Source organism: Setaria viridis, chromosome 1, assembly GCF_005286985.2.
Source record: "Setaria viridis chromosome 1, Setaria_viridis_v4.0, whole genome shotgun sequence".
Classification (NCBI taxonomy): Eukaryota; Viridiplantae; Streptophyta; class Magnoliopsida; order Poales; family Poaceae; genus Setaria; species Setaria viridis.
Window position 1 is genome coordinate 14,150,943 of NC_048263.2, and position 21,295 is coordinate 14,172,237.

Sequence of the window (21,295 nt, forward strand, 5' to 3'; positions counted from 1 at the left end):
GGCACACAGCCCCCGAGCCGTTACACGACTAGTTTGGTGGGTATAAGGGTCAACCTCTGGTTAATGTGACCGTTCATTAACAGTAACCTTATCTCTTCTGAAAATAATGGAAACTTTCAACCAGGTGCAAAATCTTCGGGCCATTAAACAGAAATAATCCCATTAATCCCACTGTTGTGACTGCGCAGCGGTTATAAATAATAGAGGAAAACAATATTTCCATTTTACTTGGGCCATCTGCTCTTTCAACTTCCGCACTATAGCCCTAGCACCTCTGCTGCCCCATCCTCGAGCTCTAGCACCGTTGTCCCCCACCACTTAGCTCCTGAGCGTATGCGAAGGAAGACCCTCATGACAACAAGGATGAGGAAGAAAGGAACTGCATCCAAGGTGGTGGAAGCTAGAAAGAAGAAAGCGGACAAGAAAAAGGAGATCCAACTGCCGGCTCCCAAGCATGGAAAGACTGACCAGACTGCCCCCGTCGTTCCCTGTTTGTGCTTGGAAGTGGTCATTGCTCAAGGAAGAGGACATCAAGGCACTTGTGGCAGCCAACCTCCTCAAAGAGAAAGATGTCATCAACTGAAGGTCTGCATTCAGCAACCCATGGCCGCTGGAGACATACGTCAATGAGACAGTAATCTTCTCCCATTTTATTGAGCGTGGACTGGCTTTACCTTCATCCGACTTCTTCCGCGGCCTCTTGGATTACTACAAGATTGAGCTTGTACACCTTAACCCCAATAGCATTTTGCATTCCGCAATATTTGTTCATCTGTGCAAAGCATGCCTGGGGGTCCAACTACATTTTAAGCTTTTTCGCAAGTTTTTCCGCACCAAGCCTCGACCCAAGAGAGCACACGAAAGGTGGCTGGATGAGCCTTCCCACAGAGACTGCTTGCAGCTACCCGAGCTCCTGGACAGGATAGCCAGACTCAAGCAACAAGGGATAACAGGAGTTGAGGTAGCCTTTAGCTTCATGAAGAGGCAAGTTCAGCCCCTGCAACTGCGGTGTACCTGGGAGTATGACTACTCCGGCGTCAATGACCCCTCTAGGATGTCACCAGAAGATCTTAGTGTGGATGCGGTCATGGCGCTGTTGAGGCACCAATTCAAGGATGCAATTGAAATCCCAACGATTGTGTGGGAGTCCTGCACCGCAAACCCGCCAAGCAGTGTAAGTATCCATGGCTGCAGCCCCCGAGTACTCATTTTGGTAGTTTTTGATGTACTGACTTGTTTGCCTGTGCAAGAAGATGTACACTTGTACTGCTCCACTCCTCCTCCTCCCAGATTAGAGGACTTTGAAGTTGCTCCTTGGGTACATACGACTGCGAGTGTATAGAGTGAAGCTGAGGAGGAGAAAGAAGATGAAATTGAGTCCTTCAGCAGCTCCAACTCTTAAGCTACGGAGGAATTCATGCTCAAGGCCCGGCCTCTGACAAGGCTGGATTGTCCTCTAAGTCATCAAAGCGCGTGGCTAAAGATAATCTGGAGGCTGGGCTGGCGCTACCACCAAAGAAGAAATGGACCATCGTTGGGAAGCATTCGGTGAAGAAGCCTCTCACTACCAAAGACGTGCCTCCGCTAGTAATAACCTTCGAAGAAGGGCAAGATCCTAAGGATTGAGTACTAGTAAGTGAATTCCTTACCATCATGTCTACTCAATATGGCATTGGTGGTGTGCAAGTAGTCAGGGAGGTGACCGAGGTGAAGAGGACGACTACTAAAGTCGTACCGTAGCAGTTGCTAGTAATCGAGGAGGTCATCAAGATTGAAGACAACCCATAGCCCCTCGTTGCTAGGGCGAACCCTGCCAACGCCCAAACTGCTCGAGAGACAGAGACGACAACGAGGGCTGGTGAGGATCGCATTGCAACCCAACAAACCGCGCTAAAGAAGCCATCTCCGACCATCAGGCCAATGCACTTGTCAGGGGAGCCCTCTCTGAAGCTAAGGATATCCTCAAAGTAAGTATTGGTACGCCATTCGAGTACTGATTGTAGCTTGTTATTGACTTGTAGTATGTCTTCTAACTACTTGTCTTTTGTAGGAAATCCTCTAGCGTGGAGCATGGAGGTCCAAGCCCAAAGCCCGTGACCAATGGCACTAGCCACTCGATCCAGGACATCGTCCCAGCTCAAACAAGCCTGCTGCTGGAGGAACAACCTACGCTGGCAACAAATCCAGCTGCCGTATCACTTGTAGCTGCATCAATGCAGGACGTAATTTCTTCATTAACTGATTGTTGTAGTGCCAGCCCTCAAGCAACCAGTGCTCGAAGCCACAGTGGCGACTACCTCTAAGAGTAGCCACCGAGCCGGAGGTAGTGATTGAAGACGCGGTGGTGACTACCTTTGGCGTTGTGGCTACTCTTGTAGCCCTCGAGCCGGAGGTAGAGGCCGAAGCCATGGAGGGGCTTGAAATTGTGGCAGCCATCCCACCTTCCGAGCCAGGCCCATTGACCAAAAGTGCCTTGGTTCCACTCGGTGCAGCTGAAGTTGAAGCGGACAGGGAGCCATTGCTAGCTGAAGGAGTTAATCTCAAATATATTCAGTTAATCAATGACCCGCTGCTCAACGTAGAGCTGGAGGTAGGGATGATAGAGATGTACCGCCGTGTAGGCAAATATGCAGTGGTAAGCTTTTGATTTCATTGTTTCCTTAACTTTGAAATTGGTATCTGTATCTTGACACGAATACTTGCTCTATTTTGCACGATGTAATCAAGCGCTCCCGCCAGAAGTCTCAGATGCTCCAGGGCTACGGAGACACAATAATCCGTGCTGAGGCACTCGCCCAGGAGCTTGCCAAGGAGCGGGAGTACTCCTCTCGGCTGCTGCTGAAGTACAACAGTCAAGCCACCGAGTAACGAAACATCGTCCAGCAGTTCGAGGAGGAGAAGGACCGCCTCTAGAAGCGCAACTGAGTGGTAATTGGTCTTCTCCCTTTGGTCTTTGAGCACTGATTCCACTTTGGTGATACTAAATTCTTTTTTGTGTTATTCCTGCAATGCTCGAAAGAACAAAGGAAAATCTCCAAGGCCAAGATGTCAACTAGCAGAACTCCTACTACTGGGTGATGGACCAGCATGACAAGTTATCTACGTTGTATGAGAACTTGGAACATCACCTGGAAAAGGAGAAGAAGATGCGCACGGATGGGGAGGTCGACTTGGTCAACACCATGAAGACCCTCGAGGAGTGCGAGGCTGAGCTGGAGGCTATGAAGCTTACTCTGAAGGAGCTAACCGAAGCATCTTAGCCCATTGTGGACATGGTGGAGCCCCCATTTGAAGGTGTGGAGCCCCGCCCTCTATTTGAGATACTAAAGAAGGTGCCAGCGAGGTTCATCGGCTACATCCAGAAGATAGTGGAGTCAGTCTCGAAGTAGCTGCTAGCCTTTGTGAAGTCCTTTTATCCACAGGCGGACCTAGCTCCTGTTGCGGAAGGGATAGTAGAGTACTGCTCTGATGAGCAATTCCATCAGTACCTGCAAGAGATGGGCCCTATCGCCAAGGAAGTGGCTAGTCACTTAGACCTTTAGTAGTCTCTGTAAAAGTGAACATCAGTTCTTTGTAGTATAAACATGATATGAATGAAATGTAAATATTTCTAAGTCTTGTTGTAATTTTTATTGCTTTCAACTTGTTGAGTTTAGTGCATCTTATGAACTACCCTGATAATTGCTCCTACAGTAGATGTAAGTGTCTGCTCATAAGGCTAATTTTATGAGCCTCTTCAGATACACAGTATAGAGTACTTTAGGATGCGACTCCTTTCTGCGGAGTATGAGTACTCAGGGCATCAGGGTAGTCATACTTCTTTAGACAAGTAGACTCTTAAAGATTTCTTCAACTAGATCTTATCTTTGCAACCTCTTTGCGTTGTTTTGATATTGTGCTCTCGAAAACCTGGAACTACAAACTTGTTATTACAAGCTACGACTAGACAAACTTATCTAGGTAGGAACTCGGGCAGTTTAAATAACTCCCGAATTGCTGACAACTTCTTTTCTGAAAGCCGTCGATGGACAGACTTGTCCAAGGAGTTGATTAATTCATGAATTTAACTGTAGACTTGTCTTTGCAAGCCGCTTTTGGACAATTTTGTCCGATGAGTTGAATAACTCAAAAAGTACTTTTGCGGACTTGTTATTACAAGCTGCATGTAAGCGATTTTGCCTCTGGAAGCTAAATAGCTTTGTACAGGCTTGTTATTACAAGCTATGAGTTGGGCGATAGTACCCGGGGAGCTGAATAGCTCTGTGAACTTGCCTTTGCAAGTCGTAATTAAGCAGAAATATGTAGTTGTATTGCAATAAAAAGTAAATCTGCTTTATTAAATTGTAATTATACAACTGAGGCCAATGGCCAATTTACATGAATATGTAAACTTAAGGATAAAGTTGACAAAGTTGCTCGAAGTTCCATGAGCTATCGACGTCTTCACCAAAGAGGTGTTGGAGCCTATACGACCCAGGTCCTGTGACCTTGGAGATGATGAACGGTCCCTCCCATAGCGAGTTTATCTTGTGATGCCCCTTAATGTCTTGGATACGCTTGAGCACCATATCGCCTATATTGAACGAACATTCTTTGACGTTGCGATCATGATAACGTCAGATTCCTTTAAGGTACCTTGCAGACTGGACGTGTGCTGCACAGCGAGCTTCTTCGAGGCTGTCTAGGTCTAGACGCCTTGTTTCTTCTTCTGCGCCCTCCTCATACTGCTCGACTACTAGATATTTTCACATGACGTCGGCGGGGAGGACGGCTTCTGATCCATAGACTATGAAGTAGGGCGATTGCCCTGTAGACTTGCATGGATGGGTGCGAAGCCCCCAGAGGACATTGGGTAGTTCTTTGAGCCACTTGTCCCCTTTGGTGTTTCCAATATCATGTAGTCTTTTCTTGAGAGCTTCAAGTACCATCCTGTTGGCGTGCTCAACTTGGCCGTTGGTCCGCGGATGAGTGACGGAGACGTACCAGACATCAATCCCACTAGTCTTGCAATATTTCCAGAACTCGTGGTTGTTGAAATTGGAGCCCAGGTCTGTTATAACACGATTGGGTAAGCCATAGCGATGGACAATTTCGTCGAGGAAGTCAAGTACTCTGTCTGCCTTGGGGCAAGTTACTGGCTTGACCTCAATCCACTTGGTAAACTTGCCAATTGCCAACAGTACTCGGTTGAACCCTCCAAGCGCCATATGCAGTGGGCCAATCATGTCTAGCCCCCAGCACGCGATGTAGGCAGGGACGTGTTGTTGCTTAGCAAAGAATTGACATCCTTGGCATCGGTGGACTAGTTCTTCAGCGTCAGCGAGAGCTGTAGGCCAATAGGACCCTACTTTGAAAGCTTTTCTCATGATCGTTCGTGAGGATGCGTGATTTCCGCAGATGCCTTTGTGAATTTCCTCCAATATGTCCTTGATGTCTTACCATGAGACGCACTTCATGAGTACTCCTGATGATGTGCCTCTTCTATAGATCTTGTCTCCGAAAAGAACATAGTTCTTGCTGCGTCGTAGGACTTGTTCTCCTTCTGTTTTATCTGGAGGTAACTTATGCTCTTTAATGTTTTCGATGAAGGGGGTTCTCCAGTCTACATCAATCATCATAACCTCTCGGTCTGGTGCATTGTGACCTCGATCGGTAGTTGTTGATGGCGCCGGCTTCGTTATGGATGGCTTGTGCAGCTCATGGATGAAGACTCCAGCAAGAACTGGAGCACGAGTAGATCCAAGCTTTGATAAGACATCCACGGCTACGTTGTTGTCGCGAGCTACGTGGTGAAACTCCAGACCAGAAAACTTGTTCTCTAACTTGCGTAGTTCCAAGCATTACGCATCCATATTATCCTTGTGGCGATCCCACTCATCGTTGATTTGATTGATTACCACCAGTGAGTCATCGTAGACCAGCAATCGCTTGATTCCTAGCAAAACTGCCAGGCAAAGCTCGTGCAGAAGTGCCTCGTATTCAGCTTCATTGTTGGATACCTCCCAAAAGATTTACAAGATATATTTGAGTTGTTCGCCTTTGGGAGAGATTCAAAGTACTCCTGCACCGACGCCCTTGAGCTTGAGTGATCCATCAAAGTACATAACCCAATGCTCTAGGCACTCAGCTGGCGTTGGTACTTGATTTTCCCACCATTTTGCCATGAAATTGACTAGTGCCTGGGATTTGATGGCAATCCTCGACTTGAATTCTAAGGACAATGCTCCGAGTTCTACCACCCACTTGGATATTCTTCCTGTTGCATCCCGATTGTGGAGAATTTCTCCTAAGGGGAAGTCTGCGAGGTAAGTAGTATTGCATATAGCAATTTCTGAACTAGCGGGTACCTGGCTTTAGAATCTGACAACACCTCGCTGACGAAGTAGACAAGCCTCTATACTTTGTATACATGGCCTGGTTCTGGTCTTTCAACCATGATCGCCGTGCTAATGACATTGGTAGTCGCGATGATGTAGAGCAGCAAGTCTTCGTTGGGATTTGGCACCATGAGCACCGGTGGCTTCAATTAGAAGTCCTTCAACTGTTGCAAGGCTTGGTCTGCCTCCTCGGTCCACTGGAATTTATCTTTCTGCTTGAGTAGTTTGAAGGATAGTCCTCATTCTCCAAGCCTTGAGATGAGTCTATTGAGGGTCGTCATGCATCCAATCAGCTTCTGGACGTCCTAGATGAACAATGGGGCATGCATGTCGGTGATGGCGGAGATCTTCTCAAGGTTGGCTTCGATTCCTCAGTGACTGATCATGAACCCGAGTAGTTTTCTGGAGGGTACGCCGAAAATGCACTTGGTTGGATTTAGCTTCCACCGCAATTCTCGCAAGCTTGCGAAGGTTTCTTCTACATCTACAATCAAGTCGTCGGGATTTCTGGTCTTTATGACCATGTCATCCATGTACGCCTCTACATTGCGGTGTAGCTATTTCTTGAAGCACTCTTGGATTGCTCGTTGATAATTAGCGCCTGCATTTTTCAACCCGAAGGACATTGTAGTGTAGCAAAAAGCTCTGTATGGGATGACGAACGCAGTCTTGATTTGGTCTTCTTCCTTGAGAGCTATCTGGTGATACCCCGAGTAGCAATCGGAGTAGGGCGCATCCAGCTATCGAGTTCATGACTTGATCAATCCTAGGGAGCCCGAAGGGATCCTCTGGACAGTGCTTGTTGAGGTCCATATAGTCGACACACATCATCCACTCGTTGTTGTTTTTCTTTTGCACCAGGACGGGATTGGCTAGTCACATTGGATAATAGACTTCTTCTATGAAGCCCGCTGTGAGTAGTTTGACCAGCTCTTTCTTGATGGCTTCCCTTCTATCTTGGGTGAAATGGCGTAGTCGTTGTCTTTTTGGTGTAGCGTTTGGATCCACATTTAGTGAGTGCTCGATCAACTCCCTAGGCACCCCAAGCATATCTGATGGCTTCCACGCGAAGATGTCACGGTTGGTCCGGAAGAAGCTGATGAGCACGCTTTCCTATTTAGGATCCAGCCCTGAGCCAATCAGGGCTATCTTGGAGCTATCACTAGTCTCAAGGTCAATGGCTTTGATGTCTTCTTCACTTGCCGACTTGACCTTGGTTGCCCCCGACTTCTTCTTTGGGATCTCGAGTTCTAACGGGGACAATTTCTTTGAAACGGCGAAGACTTGCATCATCGAATATAGCACCTGAGTAGTTGTTGCTAGCTCTACAGCTTGTCGCAGTCGTATGATCTTTTCAAGTCTCTGCGCAGAGAGAGTACTCCCTTGGGTCCTGGCATCTTGAGTACTAGGTACACGTAATGCAGGATGGCCATGAATTTGGCCAATGCAGGTCTTACGAGGATAGAGCGATACGATGTTTCGAAGTCTGCCACCTCGAACCGGATGTACTCTGTCTGGTAGTGTTCTTTTGTCCTGAAGGTAACTAGCAAAACCACCTGTCTAAGGGGTACAGCCGTGTTGCCAGGGATGATCCCGTAGAATGGAGAGTTCGTTGGGGTGAGCATGTTAGTAATGTCGAGGCTCATCTTCGTTAGTGTCTTGGTGAAGAGTACATTGAGGCCGCAACTGCCATCAATGAGTACTTTGGTGAATCTGGAGCCAGCGACTGCTGGGTCCAGGACGAGAGGATATCATCCTAGGTCTGAGAAACTAGTCCATTGGTCCTTCCTGGAGAAGGTGATTGGCACCTCGGACCATTTGAGTAACGTAGGTGTTGCTGGTTTGATGGACTTGATCTCTCAAAGGGAGAGCTTCTGGGACCGCCTACTAGCAGTACTAGGTGTGTCGCCAAAGATGACATTAATGGTGTTGGCAGGGTTCTGAAATTTGCCGTTGTCATCATCATCTTCGTCTTCCTTAGCCATGCCCTTGTATTTAGTTCCAAAAGGTTTTGGCAGGTCTTTCATGACTCTACATAGACTGTAACAGTTCATCGCAGAGTGTTTATGGTATGAGTGCCATGGGCACTGCTTCTTTAGGAGCTCGCTGAACGGAGTCCTATCTTGATTCCTGCCGCCTTTCTTGGATGACTGTGATATTGTCGCGACAGTATTGTCTGGCTTTATCTTGCAATTCTAACCTCCCGAGTGGTTATTTCGGTTGTCATTGTTGGGACGATCGTTGCGGTTCTTGTCATTATGCTGGCCATTATTCTGATTATTGTTGTTCTGGCCCTTGTTGCGATTAGATTCAAACCTCTCGATCTCCTTGTCTTCTTCATCTACCCACGCGTGTATCATGATCTTAAGAGATTTGATATCCTCGGGGCGTCTCCTGCCAAAATCCTGGAACATCCAGCGGTCATAGAAACCGTTCTGGAAGCAATTTAGGGTGTCACGCTGTCACACACTGAAATTTATAATTTCATGATGTGATTAAAAGGAATAATAAATAATGATTTTCTTATAATTTTAAATTTTTTCCCAACCTTTATTTTTCTTTACAAGAAATTTAGGATGGGAAAATATAGTTGTTTGTTTTTCGGAATGTAATAAGGTTGTTCTGTGTGTTGCATTCATGCCAATACATCTTGGTGTTCCTTGAGTGCAAAAGGTTTTAAAATGCGTTCAGACGATGTCCAGACCCTTCAGAGAATCTTTCCAGCTTTTTCTGGAATTTATTCTCCTTTTCATATACCTAAATCAAATTTTTGGAAGGTTCTAGAACCCTTTTCACGAGCTCCAAATGTTTTATTTGGATTGATCATGTCCCAATCTATCTCTAGGAATTTTCCTAGAATTTTTGGGATTTTCAAAGTATTTTTTTTCGTGATTTAAATAAATTATCTAGATTTTTTGAATTTTTATGTAGATGGGAAATAAATTATGAAAAAAGGGAAACCTATCCTATCAGTTTGGGCTGAGCCCGTGGGCTCGACCCGCGAAGGCCCATTGGGGGCCGTTGCCACAGCTCCCAGGCCGAGCCCGGCCATGACCGCTGTCAGCCCGTCCCTCGGCTTGCGCGCCACCTAGGGCTCCACCCAGTCCTATAAAGGGCAAGCACCCGAGCTCCTGCACCCTTGATGCTCTGCTCTACCCCACCGTCGCCGACCGCCGCCGCCAAAAGCCGCCCAGGCCCGGCCATTGCCCCGCGTGCCACCGCCCATCGCCCCGCGTTCCACCGCCTCCCGCGCCGCGCCCAAGGCCATGCCAGCCACCCGCCGCAGCCATCCTGCACCGCAGCCACCCGCGTGCCGCCACCGGTGAGCTGGGCGCCGGCCGATGGGAATTCGGCCGGGATGCATACGAAGGCTGAAGAAGGTAAGGCAGGTTTACGTTTTAGCCTCCGAGAATGTATGAAATCCTTAGATCCAGTCCACTCTTCAGGTTTTAATGCGTTTAAGCCCTCAGTTTTTGCAGTTATACCCCTGGAAGTTTCTAATCCTCGCCAGCAAGTCCCTAGAGCTTCGTTGAGCCACATCTTTTGCGTTTTAACTAATTCTTTCACTCACACATTCGTATCAATGTGTAGAGTAGTTTTGTACCACTTTTCGGTGCTGTTTATGATGATTGGTGTACTGATTTTAATTTAATTCTTTTGTTTTCTTGTATGTGCGTGCTCTGGATGCTTGGATGATTGATGCGAGTAGAACAAACGTACTTCGAGGACATTCAAGAGTAAGAAGTTGAAGGCATTCTAAGCAGCAACACTACTTATAGGAAGGCAAGTGTGTCCTTGTGCTTTTGTCCCAATAACTTTATTTAATCACTATTGCATATGCTTGCATTTAATTTGATGGGTCCTATTAAGGTTTGCCTAGTTTTAATATGATCATTCCTTATCAACCTGGGTTTATCTTTCTGTGGGTAGCTATGCTTAGCTGCTATACTTGGGTTATGGTGCTCCTAATGAAACTCAAAGATTAAACTTGTTTTATTTATACTATACCTTTCACTAATACAAGATCACAATTCTTATTTGGAACATGGAGCGACCACCCAGGAAAACAGTACAACCACAAGAACTATCATGGCTCTAGTCTTGGCTAATTAATTAGAAATCTTACTCTAAGGTAATCTTACTCAAAAGAGGCAAGAGGGGGCACTGAGTTGAGGTATAACCCCCCGGTCCTCTTGGAAAGTGGCCTTAGCTAAGACACTGTACCCACTAGGGAGGTTTATACGCACCAAACACCAAAACCTTAGCATGTTACAACTGACAAGAGAATCTTTGTAAAGGCCTCGTAGTGTCCCTATGCAATCACACCTCGGAAGTGTGGTATGGTGCCTTGCAAACACCGCATGGATGGGTCCAAAGTTCTTTTGAACTTTACGCGACTTGTGGGTAAAGATGTGCGACCTCTGCAGAGTGTAAAACTGATCGATCATCCGTGCTCACGGTTAAGAGCGGCCTGGACCCTCATATGATAAGATTATCGAAAGATGGACTTAAATTACTATCATTTATTTATGGTTATGTTGTTATACCTTATTTATGTTTCTGCTTAATTGTGGGTGGTATGAACTTACACTTAGTTAAATGCTAATAAAATTTGACCAACTATTTAAAAGTTGATGCTGATTAAACCTTAGCCATACCTTGGTTAGCGTTACACTACACTTTTTCCCATGACTTATTGAGTACAAACCATAAGTGTACTCACCCTTGCAAGACCGTTGTTCAGACCAAGTGAATCTGGAGGAGTGTCTGCAAGACTTCGACGAGTTTAGGCGTACGCTTCTTCAGTCAACTGCCTATGGAGTCGTCGCTACTTTTGGAGTTCCGCTGCGTAATAATTACATTTTGTGGTTTATTTGAGACTTTCGATCATATGATAATGGTTAATATTCTTTTTATTTCGTTATGGCACTGTCTTTGTTATTCACTTATGTCGTACATGTGTGTGTAACTTGGTCCTGGCGCACATGTATTCAATGCACTTGGTTTTGTCCTCCTTACTCGTCTTGAGAAGGCGGGGAACTTGTCGGAATCCTCTCCTGGGTACTCGACTTCTTGCCCGCGCTCACGGCGACGTCTGTCAATGATGGTATGGGCGTCGTGGCCAGCATTGATCTTGTGATGGAGATCCTGTACTGTCCTTCCCAACTACCCTCTGCTCCAGCTTGGCTTGGTTTGGCGCCTCCAATTTCACTTGGTCTGGACGGAGTGCGCATATGGCTACTACCATGCTGGGATGGGGTGCGTGGAACTGAATGTATTGGATTTTGCTGATCGAGTTGTTCGTACACGCGCTCCACTAGTTCAGCTAGTTGTCTGGTGTACTTGCCCTGCGACATTGCGCAGGTAATAAGAATAATGGACACGATGGTGGCAAGAGGAGTATGATGCTGACACAATTGAACTGCTTCAAACGCGTGGTCCAGGTTCATGATTGGCAAGTTCGCTGCAAGGTGGCGGTGGCGCTCTGCTCTTGCGGCATTTCTTGCTCTCTATCAAGTTCTTTGAGCTTCAGTTTCTTCTCCGACAACGTTGGCGGTGAGCTCATCCAGCGAGACATCATCCGGGTGACGTTCATGCCATGGATTTTTATCCGGTTGCTCTTCCTCTTCGCCTTCTTGTGCAGTAATAAGCGTGAAGAGTTCTCATTCTGGAAAATATCTTTCTGAACTTGACGTGATGACCTCCGTGGTGCCCTCTTCCTTGTAGATGGGTGAAAGTGGAGCTCCCTCCTGGTACGGGAGAGTGTCAAGGTAGGCGATGAGACATGAGTCATCGTTCATGGCTAGAGTGGGTGGTTTCATGTTGGGCCAATAGACGAATCTTCCTTGTGGAGCCGATGTGATTAGCTGCTTGTGACCTGATAAAGGGGTCTCCTCGTCCAGGACCGAGTAGTAGTTGCGGTCCTCGATCATATCCGTGTCAGATTGTGATCTGGATAGGGTAGCTTGGTAAATAGCACCCATATTTTGGAGTTTGAACGGGAATCGATTTGTGTCGTAGTCCGACTTGCACGATGGATTAAGCGCCAGCTCGTGAAAACCAGTTCGACTAATGACAGAAGTCGAGTTGTACTCAGACTTGTCCCCCTAGCCTTTGATCAAGTCAGAAATTGAAAATTCACCAAATTTCTCAACAAGATCCTCAAGAGCTTGACGCTGGAGCTTCATGGAATGCTGCTTCTTCTCTGGGGCTGGTGTAATGTGGCGGTGGAAGTTTCCAACATTATCTGCGATGCAAACCTAGGAGCCAAAGATGAATGTCCCGCCCACTTTGAACATGACGATTGGCTTGATGATGACTTGGGCCATCGAGTTCGCTAGTGGATTCTCAGCAAGATCCCCTACCTGGCGCCAGCTGTCGGTGTTTAGACCCGGCAACGTACCGACGGGGTGCCCAAGGTAGTGTTTAGTACGTGGGGCTTACCGAGATCAGGAACTCAAAGGTGAACTCGAACACACGATTTAGATAGGTTCAGGCCGCTAGATCGCGTAATACCCTACATCCTGTGTGTTGGTTGGATTGAATTGCTTTGGACGGGATCCCTGCCTCGCCTTATATTGTCGGGGGCAGAGTTACATATCGATTGTTTACAAGAATACTAGTCGGATTTGACTAGATGAGTCCTATTCTAATTGCTACAAGTAGTTTTCCTAATCCTCGGCTAGTTCCAATCTTGCCATGTAGACCACGCTGTCCTGCACTGTAGTTTCCATGTCTGACACGTCTCGGTGTTCAGCCCTGTATCTAGGACTGTCCAAACCTTTCTAGTAGGCCCATAGATGTATGTATGGTAGATATCACCAATAATGCAATCCGCAAAGTTGAGCGGAGGAGGAGGTGAGCCGAAGTCATTAAGCAACTTCTTCAGTTCATCGTGAATATAATGAAAACATTCATCAATAGTATCAGTATATTCTTGATGATCTTTCTTTAGTTTCTCAAACTCAGACCGCAAAAATGCTAGTTGTTCAACTTCTTTGCACTTCACATCGAGAGAGAGTTGAAGCTGGTCAGAACGAGATTTTTCATTCTCAGTGGCTTGTGCAAGGGCATGAAGTCTCTCAAGTTCGACCTCAAGCTCTTCGTTTCTCTGAGAAAGGGAATTTTTCTCAGCCTCAAGCAAAGTAGACTTGTTCTTTTCAATGTCTAGAGCGGCAGTCAAATTCTCCTTTTCAAGTTGAAGTTTTTAACAATTTCAATTTCCTTAGTCAAAGCACTCTCCAAAGATTTTCGAGATAGATCACCTTTCCGTAGATCTTCGCGGACACGACGCTGGGCAACATGGCAAGCAACAAACGCCTCTTGAAATTTCAATACCAGTTGCGGTGGCTTGTTTAGCAGAAATCTCCTCTTCACGAGAGGCAACAACCATTTAACCAGACGGCACTTCGGGAACAACCATGCTCGGCACAGTTGGAGGACTGCGGTTATGAGCTTGACGAAGTAGGGGCTCTTCGTCGCTTTCAGGCTCATCATCACTATATTGGATTTCAAATGGCTTGCTGGCGGTGCCAACAGCAGCTTCAGCAAGAGCAAGTGGAGGAGAAACTTGGTCTTCGGTACCATGTTGGGCTGTGGGCGAAGTGATCTCAACATCATCTCGTGACTGGGACTAACATTCAATGCATCATCTAAAAAGTTCCTTTCGCCCTCCCCGGGGCCAGAACCAGCACCTTGATTCTCACTCTGTTCTAGACTGGACTCAACAACTTCTGCCGAAGCAACAGGCTCAAAGTGAGAACGCTTTAGAGCATGAGGAACTGGAGATTTCTTTCGCTTACTCTGCCTTTTGTGGCGAGGGGCTGGAATAGCAGCAACTTCAGCAGAGGAGGTGGTGCCATTCTTGAGAGCGCGTTTGAGAGCCTGTTCTTTTCGAAGTAGAGTGGCTTCGCACGTGCCACCATAAAATTCAAACACGCAATTACTTCGTGAACTGACCAATCTTTTTTCAAGCTCATTGAACTCTTTGACACTCTCAGGGCCAAGGATAACATTCGCCTTTTCCTCAACTTCTCAAACATCAATGTCTGCAAAAAGGAGAAACCAGTAAACAAAATAGAAAACAACAAAATGCAAATTGATCAGGGCATCACCAGCAATTTGAGCAAAGTGAATCACCATCTTTCTTAAGTTTAAAATTGCGAGCAAAGTCTCTCTCCAAGAAACAATGGCCCATCCAGGTCTAACAAGGAAAACTTTAACCGCGCAGTACTCTTTAGCAAGGTCGTGAGTACTATAAGACTTGGCAAGCTCACGAAATGCAACCATGAAGAGACGTCTAGAGTCTTTGTCTTCGGTTTTGCAAGTCATATCCTTGGGTATGTCCCTGAATTGCTTGCAAACAAGAGGATGGGTACTCGTTGCTTCATCCACTTCGATAGTGTGATAAAACCAGAAGGAGTTCCAATCGACTTCCCATCTGTTCTTATAAGCAGCAACAGGTGTAGAACCTTCAGTTTTATACCGAAAGTTGAGGCAACCATACTAGGCTTCCTCCATTATTAGGGCACCATTTTCTCCGATCTCTCTGCATATTTCGGCTGATGATGGATCACATGAGCGCGAAGAAAATTTTTCCACAGAAGGGGTAACACCCATACTCTTGCACACCCACATATAAACGCTAAGGCGAAGTACGCCATTCGGGGTGAGCTCATGAAGGAACATTCCATACTTGACCAAGATATCGACGACAACTTGGTCCAAGGGGAAGTGAAGTCCAACCGTGAACAGATCTCAGAAGACAACAACATTGTTGTCTTGAGGCAGTGGAGTAGTCTTAGAACCAGGTGCTCGCCCATGACCATCTTCAATAATCCTAGAATAAACAAAGTCGGTGATCATTTTGGGAGTAACACGGCTGCGCCCGAAGACGGTAGTAGGTGGGAATTTAAAAGGACTTTTAGGAGGAGCCATGATATCAAACCAAATGTACAAAATGAATTCTGAAATGAAAATGCCAAGTTAGGTTCATTGCGAAGTAAACACAAAATAAAATCGTGAAGTAAAAGTGAAGATATGAGTATAAGACATTTACCGGGAGCACGCGAAGAGGAGAGGTGGCGGCGGCGGAAATACCAGTGAAAGGCAAGATTAGGAGAAACCCTAGAAGAGGTCCAAGGGTATTATAGGCGCCTAGGAGGCGCAATACCCGAAAGAGCATCAGCTGAGTTGTGAAAATGAGGAGATGTCTTTCAGATGGGATGTCGATTAAGAAAAATGTTATCATTATATGCCCACACTCAAACGAGCCGAAGAGGGGAGGTGCTTCGGGAAGTCCTTGGGTCCCCAAGTCTGAGTCAAATTCAGGTCACTAGTTCGGCTTGTCAGAGATGAACCTCGCTAGCGAGGGGCTACTATTGGGGAAAAGGACTTCGGTTGGCAACCCCCCCCCCCCCCATTTTCTTTATAGTTTTAATTTCTCTTTTTCTAGAAGTCATCGGGTTATCACGAACAGTGTAAGTATGGTTTTTCAGGAATGGACGGCGGGAGCGAAGTGGCAACTTTGCGAGGCAGAGCCAGCTGAATCGAAGTGGCGACTTGGCTAGTTGGAACAAGCAGGAGCGGAGTGGAGACTTTGCAAAGCGACTTCACGAGCAGGGTAGCCGAAGAGCGCTCGGACTGGGCGTGGGCCGTGGAGTCAAAAGGCCACGTCGTCGGGCTAGGCAAAGGCGATGCATCCAAGGAAAGAGCGAAGTGGCTGGGCCGCTTCAAGGCTATGAGCTGGCATGTGCTTAGCCGTAAAGTGATGAGTTGTAAAGAGTGTGGCTAAAGCAGCGTAATGTTACTATAATGCCCTCGAATATGCTTCGCATAAAGTGAAAAAGGAGGGTGATGCATTGTAAAGTGCAAAAATTATGATCCTATGAAATGGGTTGTCATGAATGGAAATGGACACGTTCGGACAGAGAGGGAGATTTCTTAAACTCTCCCAAAGTCAATTTCTCAATTCTTTGTCTTTCTTGTCATCTTCATTTGGAAACTTGTTGGCCCCACTCCGGCGACGGTTTTCTACCCTAATAATATATTAATATATGCTAGCAGAAATGCTAGTGTGTTGTTACGGGTTCTACCTGTTCTCAAGTCAATGCGCTAGGAAAAAAATTCATATAGAATGAATCATCCTTTGCGAAATTGAGTGTGCACCTTCTTAAAAGCTTTGGGGTTGATGGCCTACACTTGCTCTCCAACACGTAGTCCCCATCCATTATTCATGTTAATGCGGCGCTGGGGAGCTGAGCGCTTGAGCCTAAGTAGCTCACAACTCAACAACAAGTGTAACCAAATCCAAAGGACTCCCTAGCTCTCTGCTGCACTATTCTCCAAAGCTACTAAAGTAATCCAACTCAAGTCCCAGACCACATGGTGCTTGCTAGAGAACCATGGCTTGCCATGTGCTCCCGCACTAGGCTGCCTTGTTCTAACTTTGCCGCTTTCGCAAGGATCAAACATCTCTGTCGCTCACTACCACTTCGAGCATCCAGACAAATCGATGCGTGGGTTCGCTCGCTCACTCACATGCAAGGGCATTGCCGCTTTTGCAAGGATCAAACATCTCTTTCGCTCACTACTGCTTCCAACATCCAGCCAAATTGATGCATGCGTTCGCTCGCTCACTCGCATGCCAGGGCATTGCCCAGATGGCGGGAGCGGCGTCACCCTGCCGTCCATGCCCCCACCCCCGATAGCATGCTCATTCCACTACTACTACACCTTCTCCATCTTGTCCACAAAGCACGTAAACACGCTCGGCGCAGCCACCATGTTGGCCTTCTCCACCATGGTCCTGCTCTTAGAGATACCCATCACAATACTCCTTCTCCCCTACCTCCTCGCCCTTGCCAGATCACCTTCTCGCGTCCGAGCAAGCCCAACCTGGTCACGCCCATCTTCCTAAGCCTCAACGGGCGGCTCCGGCTTCCGATGCACACTATGGTAGGCTTCGTCATCCCGACGCTCTACATGCTCGAGAGACTTCGAGCTGGGGACACGATTAGCATTGCTGTCACGGTCCCACATGCGTTCCTCCTCTCCATGCAAGTGTTCACCGAGGGCATCATGGCGGCATGGCCGGGCACGTTCTCGTTCTCTATTAGGGCCGCGGTGCAGCGTTCGAGTGGCTGCGAGAGGAGCTGCAGGAGAGCGACGAGCTCAAGCGGCCCGCCTGTGGTGGCAAGGCAAGTGGTGACCACGGCTAGGACCAACAGTCTAGTGGCGATGATTGTCGGCAACGAGCTCTAGAAGGCGGGGTGCATCTTGATACTAGCTGGACATGAAGGGTGGGAGGGACCAACGTCATGCCGCCGGCGCCGTGGCACCGGCGGCCGCATGTCGAGTCCAGAGCTGCAGTTGGAGACAAACTGAGAGGGAGTGTGGGGTGGACGATGAGTCGTGCTTGCCGCTGAGCATGGATGGGTGGGTCGGAGGCGTGGATAGGGAGTGCCAAGAATTTTTGGATTGAAGGTTGATTATTAAAAAAGTAAGTGACGGTTGGCTGGAAGAAACGTTTGGCCCTTTAATATTAGGTATAGATATAGATTAATGTTCCAGAATATCGTGACATGTAATTAGGTCAATCAAGTTGGTTGAAAGAAACGTTTGGCCCTTTAATATTAGGTATAGATATAGATTAATGTTCCAGAATATCGTGACATGTAATTCGGTCAATCAAGTGTTATCATTAATTCAAAGACAAATATGTTTCAAATCAGATGTGAGGAATAGTCGAACTGAACACGTGGAGGCTAGGGATCAAAGCTTAAACAAGGTTATGACCAAAGTTTGAAAAGTTAGAACTCATCTAGAGGGTTTAAACTTATAACAAAACTCATTAGCCAAAAGATGCTTATGGTGGAACAACAAAAATTTCAGAGTTATATGTGGTAATTGAGTAAATGAAACATCAAAATCCTAATCTTAATCATATAGAAACTATTTTACGGTGGAGCAATAAAAATTTCAGAGCTTGTATAAAAATCTTGGAAACGCTAATTAAGAAGAAGTCAATAAAAAAATCTGGAATTTCAGTGAACTTGTGATGGAGATGCACACCTCGCCTTCATGAACAGACGACGGGAAAAGATATGTCAGTGTCAACTTGACACGGTGCATTCCTATGCAAGGAATGGTGTTGCATGCTTTGGCATGCCAGCACTATAAACTCAGGTCCATCTCATAGTTGTTATGTTCGTTAAGACATGGAGCCGTGGTCTAGCGCAACTTGTCGAGAGACAAATGTGTCCAACTCTGGTTTTATGAAAAGCCACTGAAACTAAGTTTTTCCCTAAAACTCACTTTTCTGGTTTCCGGGTAGCTTGTTTTAGATAAACCCAAGTTAGTTGGAGTATCCAAACATTGGTTTAAATGTTTTGTCCGGCTAAAAAGGGTCTTATGAAATCTGGTTTTCATAAAACACGAGATCCAAACAACCACTTATGTACAATCACATAGAAACATCAATATCCTAAACAGCACTTGCTGTACCATAATCATCCTTAGTTACATTCCTCACTTTGAATCTTACTTTTACTTGGGTACCCTGTAAGACAGCAGGGCAGCGCTGAGTTTATAGGCTCATAACCTCATACTGTCAGACACCCTTTGAACCAGGGAGGTCGACCCACTGAAGCTGGAGCTCTATTTCCCCGCACTCCACGTTCTTTAGCCTGACAACCAGGTCCTGCTTCACCTTCCCCTCGGATACATAAATCGAGCTCTCCTCTGCTAGGCAGTTCTGTCTGTTGGGCACCACTTTCTTTACAATGGTTTTGTCGGGAACATCCTGGAGTTTCATCTTCACAACGTCGACCAATGGGCGGATGTCCAGCTCTGCATTACCCATTGAATCGTCCACAAAAGTGTCCTTGTCAAACACTTCCTGGAAATTTAGAAAGGAAAATCACTTGTCAATGCGTGGTAACCGAGGACATAAGTTCATCTCTCGCTTCAAGAGAATTGGTTAACGAAATCATAGTAGTAGTGGTCCTATAATAGCTGGTTATAGCCCATCTTCTTGGAGGAATTGTTAAGTGTTTCAACTATCAGGTAGTAGTACAGAGTATAGGCTGTTTTTTTAGTATGGGTAAAATTATAATTAGCACAACATATAATATTCAGGGATTTCAAGTCGCGATCTTGCAGCAGTTGATGGATTTGCTGTAGTATACATAAGCAGATCCAGATGCGCGCCACGAGAGCCTCGTTCGGGAAGTGACAGCAGCCGCGGGGTAACGGAGACGCGGTGGCACCGGCACGGGAGGAAGCGCCTCCTCCTGCTCTAGCTCTGCCTCACCGTGCTGCTCCCGAGCGCGCTGCTGGCGCCGTCTGCCTTGGCGGCAGCGGCGCCGGAGGCGGCGGGTGGCAGCAGGAAGCGGCGTAATTAGCACAACATATATAATGCCACTTCACATCTTTTCCATCGTACCCTTATACCACATATATTACTTATGCATACTACCTATACTAAAGTTCCGTCGGATATATAAGTCCTTTTCGAATAGTACCGTAAAAGACATCTTCAACTATGAAAGTGCAAGGATGCCTATTTTCTAGCTCAAGCTTGTATCTCAGGCTCTCAGCTACCCTATCCATGTTTGCCTCAGAATTTGTATTTTTCCTTTAGATTCAAATATGAAATCAATAGCAAGCCTCAGGAAACTAATACATTCAACCTAAGAAGCTTAAAACATCCTAAATATGGCTTAATTGAAACTTATTTGGCTGGAATAGGCAAATCACAAGTGTGCATCAATTCAATTGATCAGTTACATGTAAGAATAGACAAAGTTAATTTCCATAAATATGGAAGTTATTCAGCAAGATTCAGTGATAAAAAAAATATAAGGCAAATATTTACTCATCTCGAGGGAGTGACAGCAGGCTGAGCCCTGAGCTAGCATATGAAATTACTATATCTGTAGAGAGATTTTTTTTTTTAGCATTGTACGAAGCATGGCTAAGCAATGCTTCTTACAATTGATTCTATACACTGCAAATACAGTGAACTAATTCCTTTTGTTACTCATGGAGTCATCATGGTCCTGACTCCTGAACATTTCTAGAGTTGGAAAGAGTAGGGGGCAAAAGACACATGATATATTCAGTAAAGAAAGGGAGAGAATTGAGACAAAGGGGATGCATACCAATCTGACAGGATCTGCAGGGTTCTCAATGGAGAGGGTGAGTTCTTCGTTCCATTCCGGATTGGTGCTCTTCTTTATCACCCGTGTTTTCAACTTCTGTGAGATGTTAAAAAGTTCATCACAGTTAGCACGCGCACATCCGTGAAAGGAGACAGTCAACTAAAAAGGGGAACTCTAAACAGGGGAAACAAAAGGAATTGAGCAGCTGGCATATCATTCGTCCTCTCTACTGTGGACCGGGGGGGAATTGATCGGAACGAAACTCGACAGATCTCTTGGTCGTCAGACAAAATCGATCAGGGAATCAAGGCAATTTCAACTGTTCGTGTTCTAGAAAAAACGGAAGCAAGCAGGCGAAAGGCGGCGAGGGGGAGGAGGATCAAACCTGCTTGCCGATGCGGACGACGACGTAGGGATCGCTGGATCGGAGGTCGCGGATGGCGAGGTTCACCCCCCTCACGACGCGCACCTTCACCAGTCCGACGAGATGGTCCAGCATGATGCTAGCGTTCTTCTTCCTCTCCAACTCCTCTTCCCCGCAGCCGCAAGGTCTCCTCGGCAATTTCTGGATGGGGGTTCTGTCTGTCTATCTATAAAAAAGCGCTCCGGCTTCGCGGAGTAGCTGACGCTATGAAGTCAAGAAAAAGTAGGATGGCGTATGGCCGGCGATGGTTGGTTGATGACCTCCAGCGGCTGCTCTCTTCCTCCCCCTGCTCTTATACTCCTCCCCCAAGCGGTGGTGCCCCAGATATGAAC

The 21,295-nt window shown here is 46.5% G+C and overlaps 1 protein-coding gene and 1 pseudogene across 1 annotated transcript; one reads left to right on the plus strand and one right to left on the minus strand.

Annotated features, from left to right (window-relative positions):
* The first annotated feature begins 17,019 nt into the window (after positions 1-17,019).
* On the plus strand, positions 17,020-17,639 carry LOC117854186 (uncharacterized; annotated as a pseudogene).
* A 1,147-nt stretch (positions 17,640-18,786) lies between these two features.
* On the minus strand, positions 18,787-21,295 carry LOC117866502 (GTPase activating protein 1). Its single transcript, XM_034750728.2, has 3 exons — positions 20,925-21,295; positions 20,540-20,635; positions 18,787-19,275 (listed from the first exon to the last, which is right to left on the minus strand). The coding sequence occupies exons 1-3, from the start codon at positions 21,036-21,038 to the stop codon at positions 18,988-18,990; spliced, it is 498 nt and encodes a 165-aa protein (XP_034606619.1). The 5' UTR covers positions 21,039-21,295; the 3' UTR covers positions 18,787-18,987.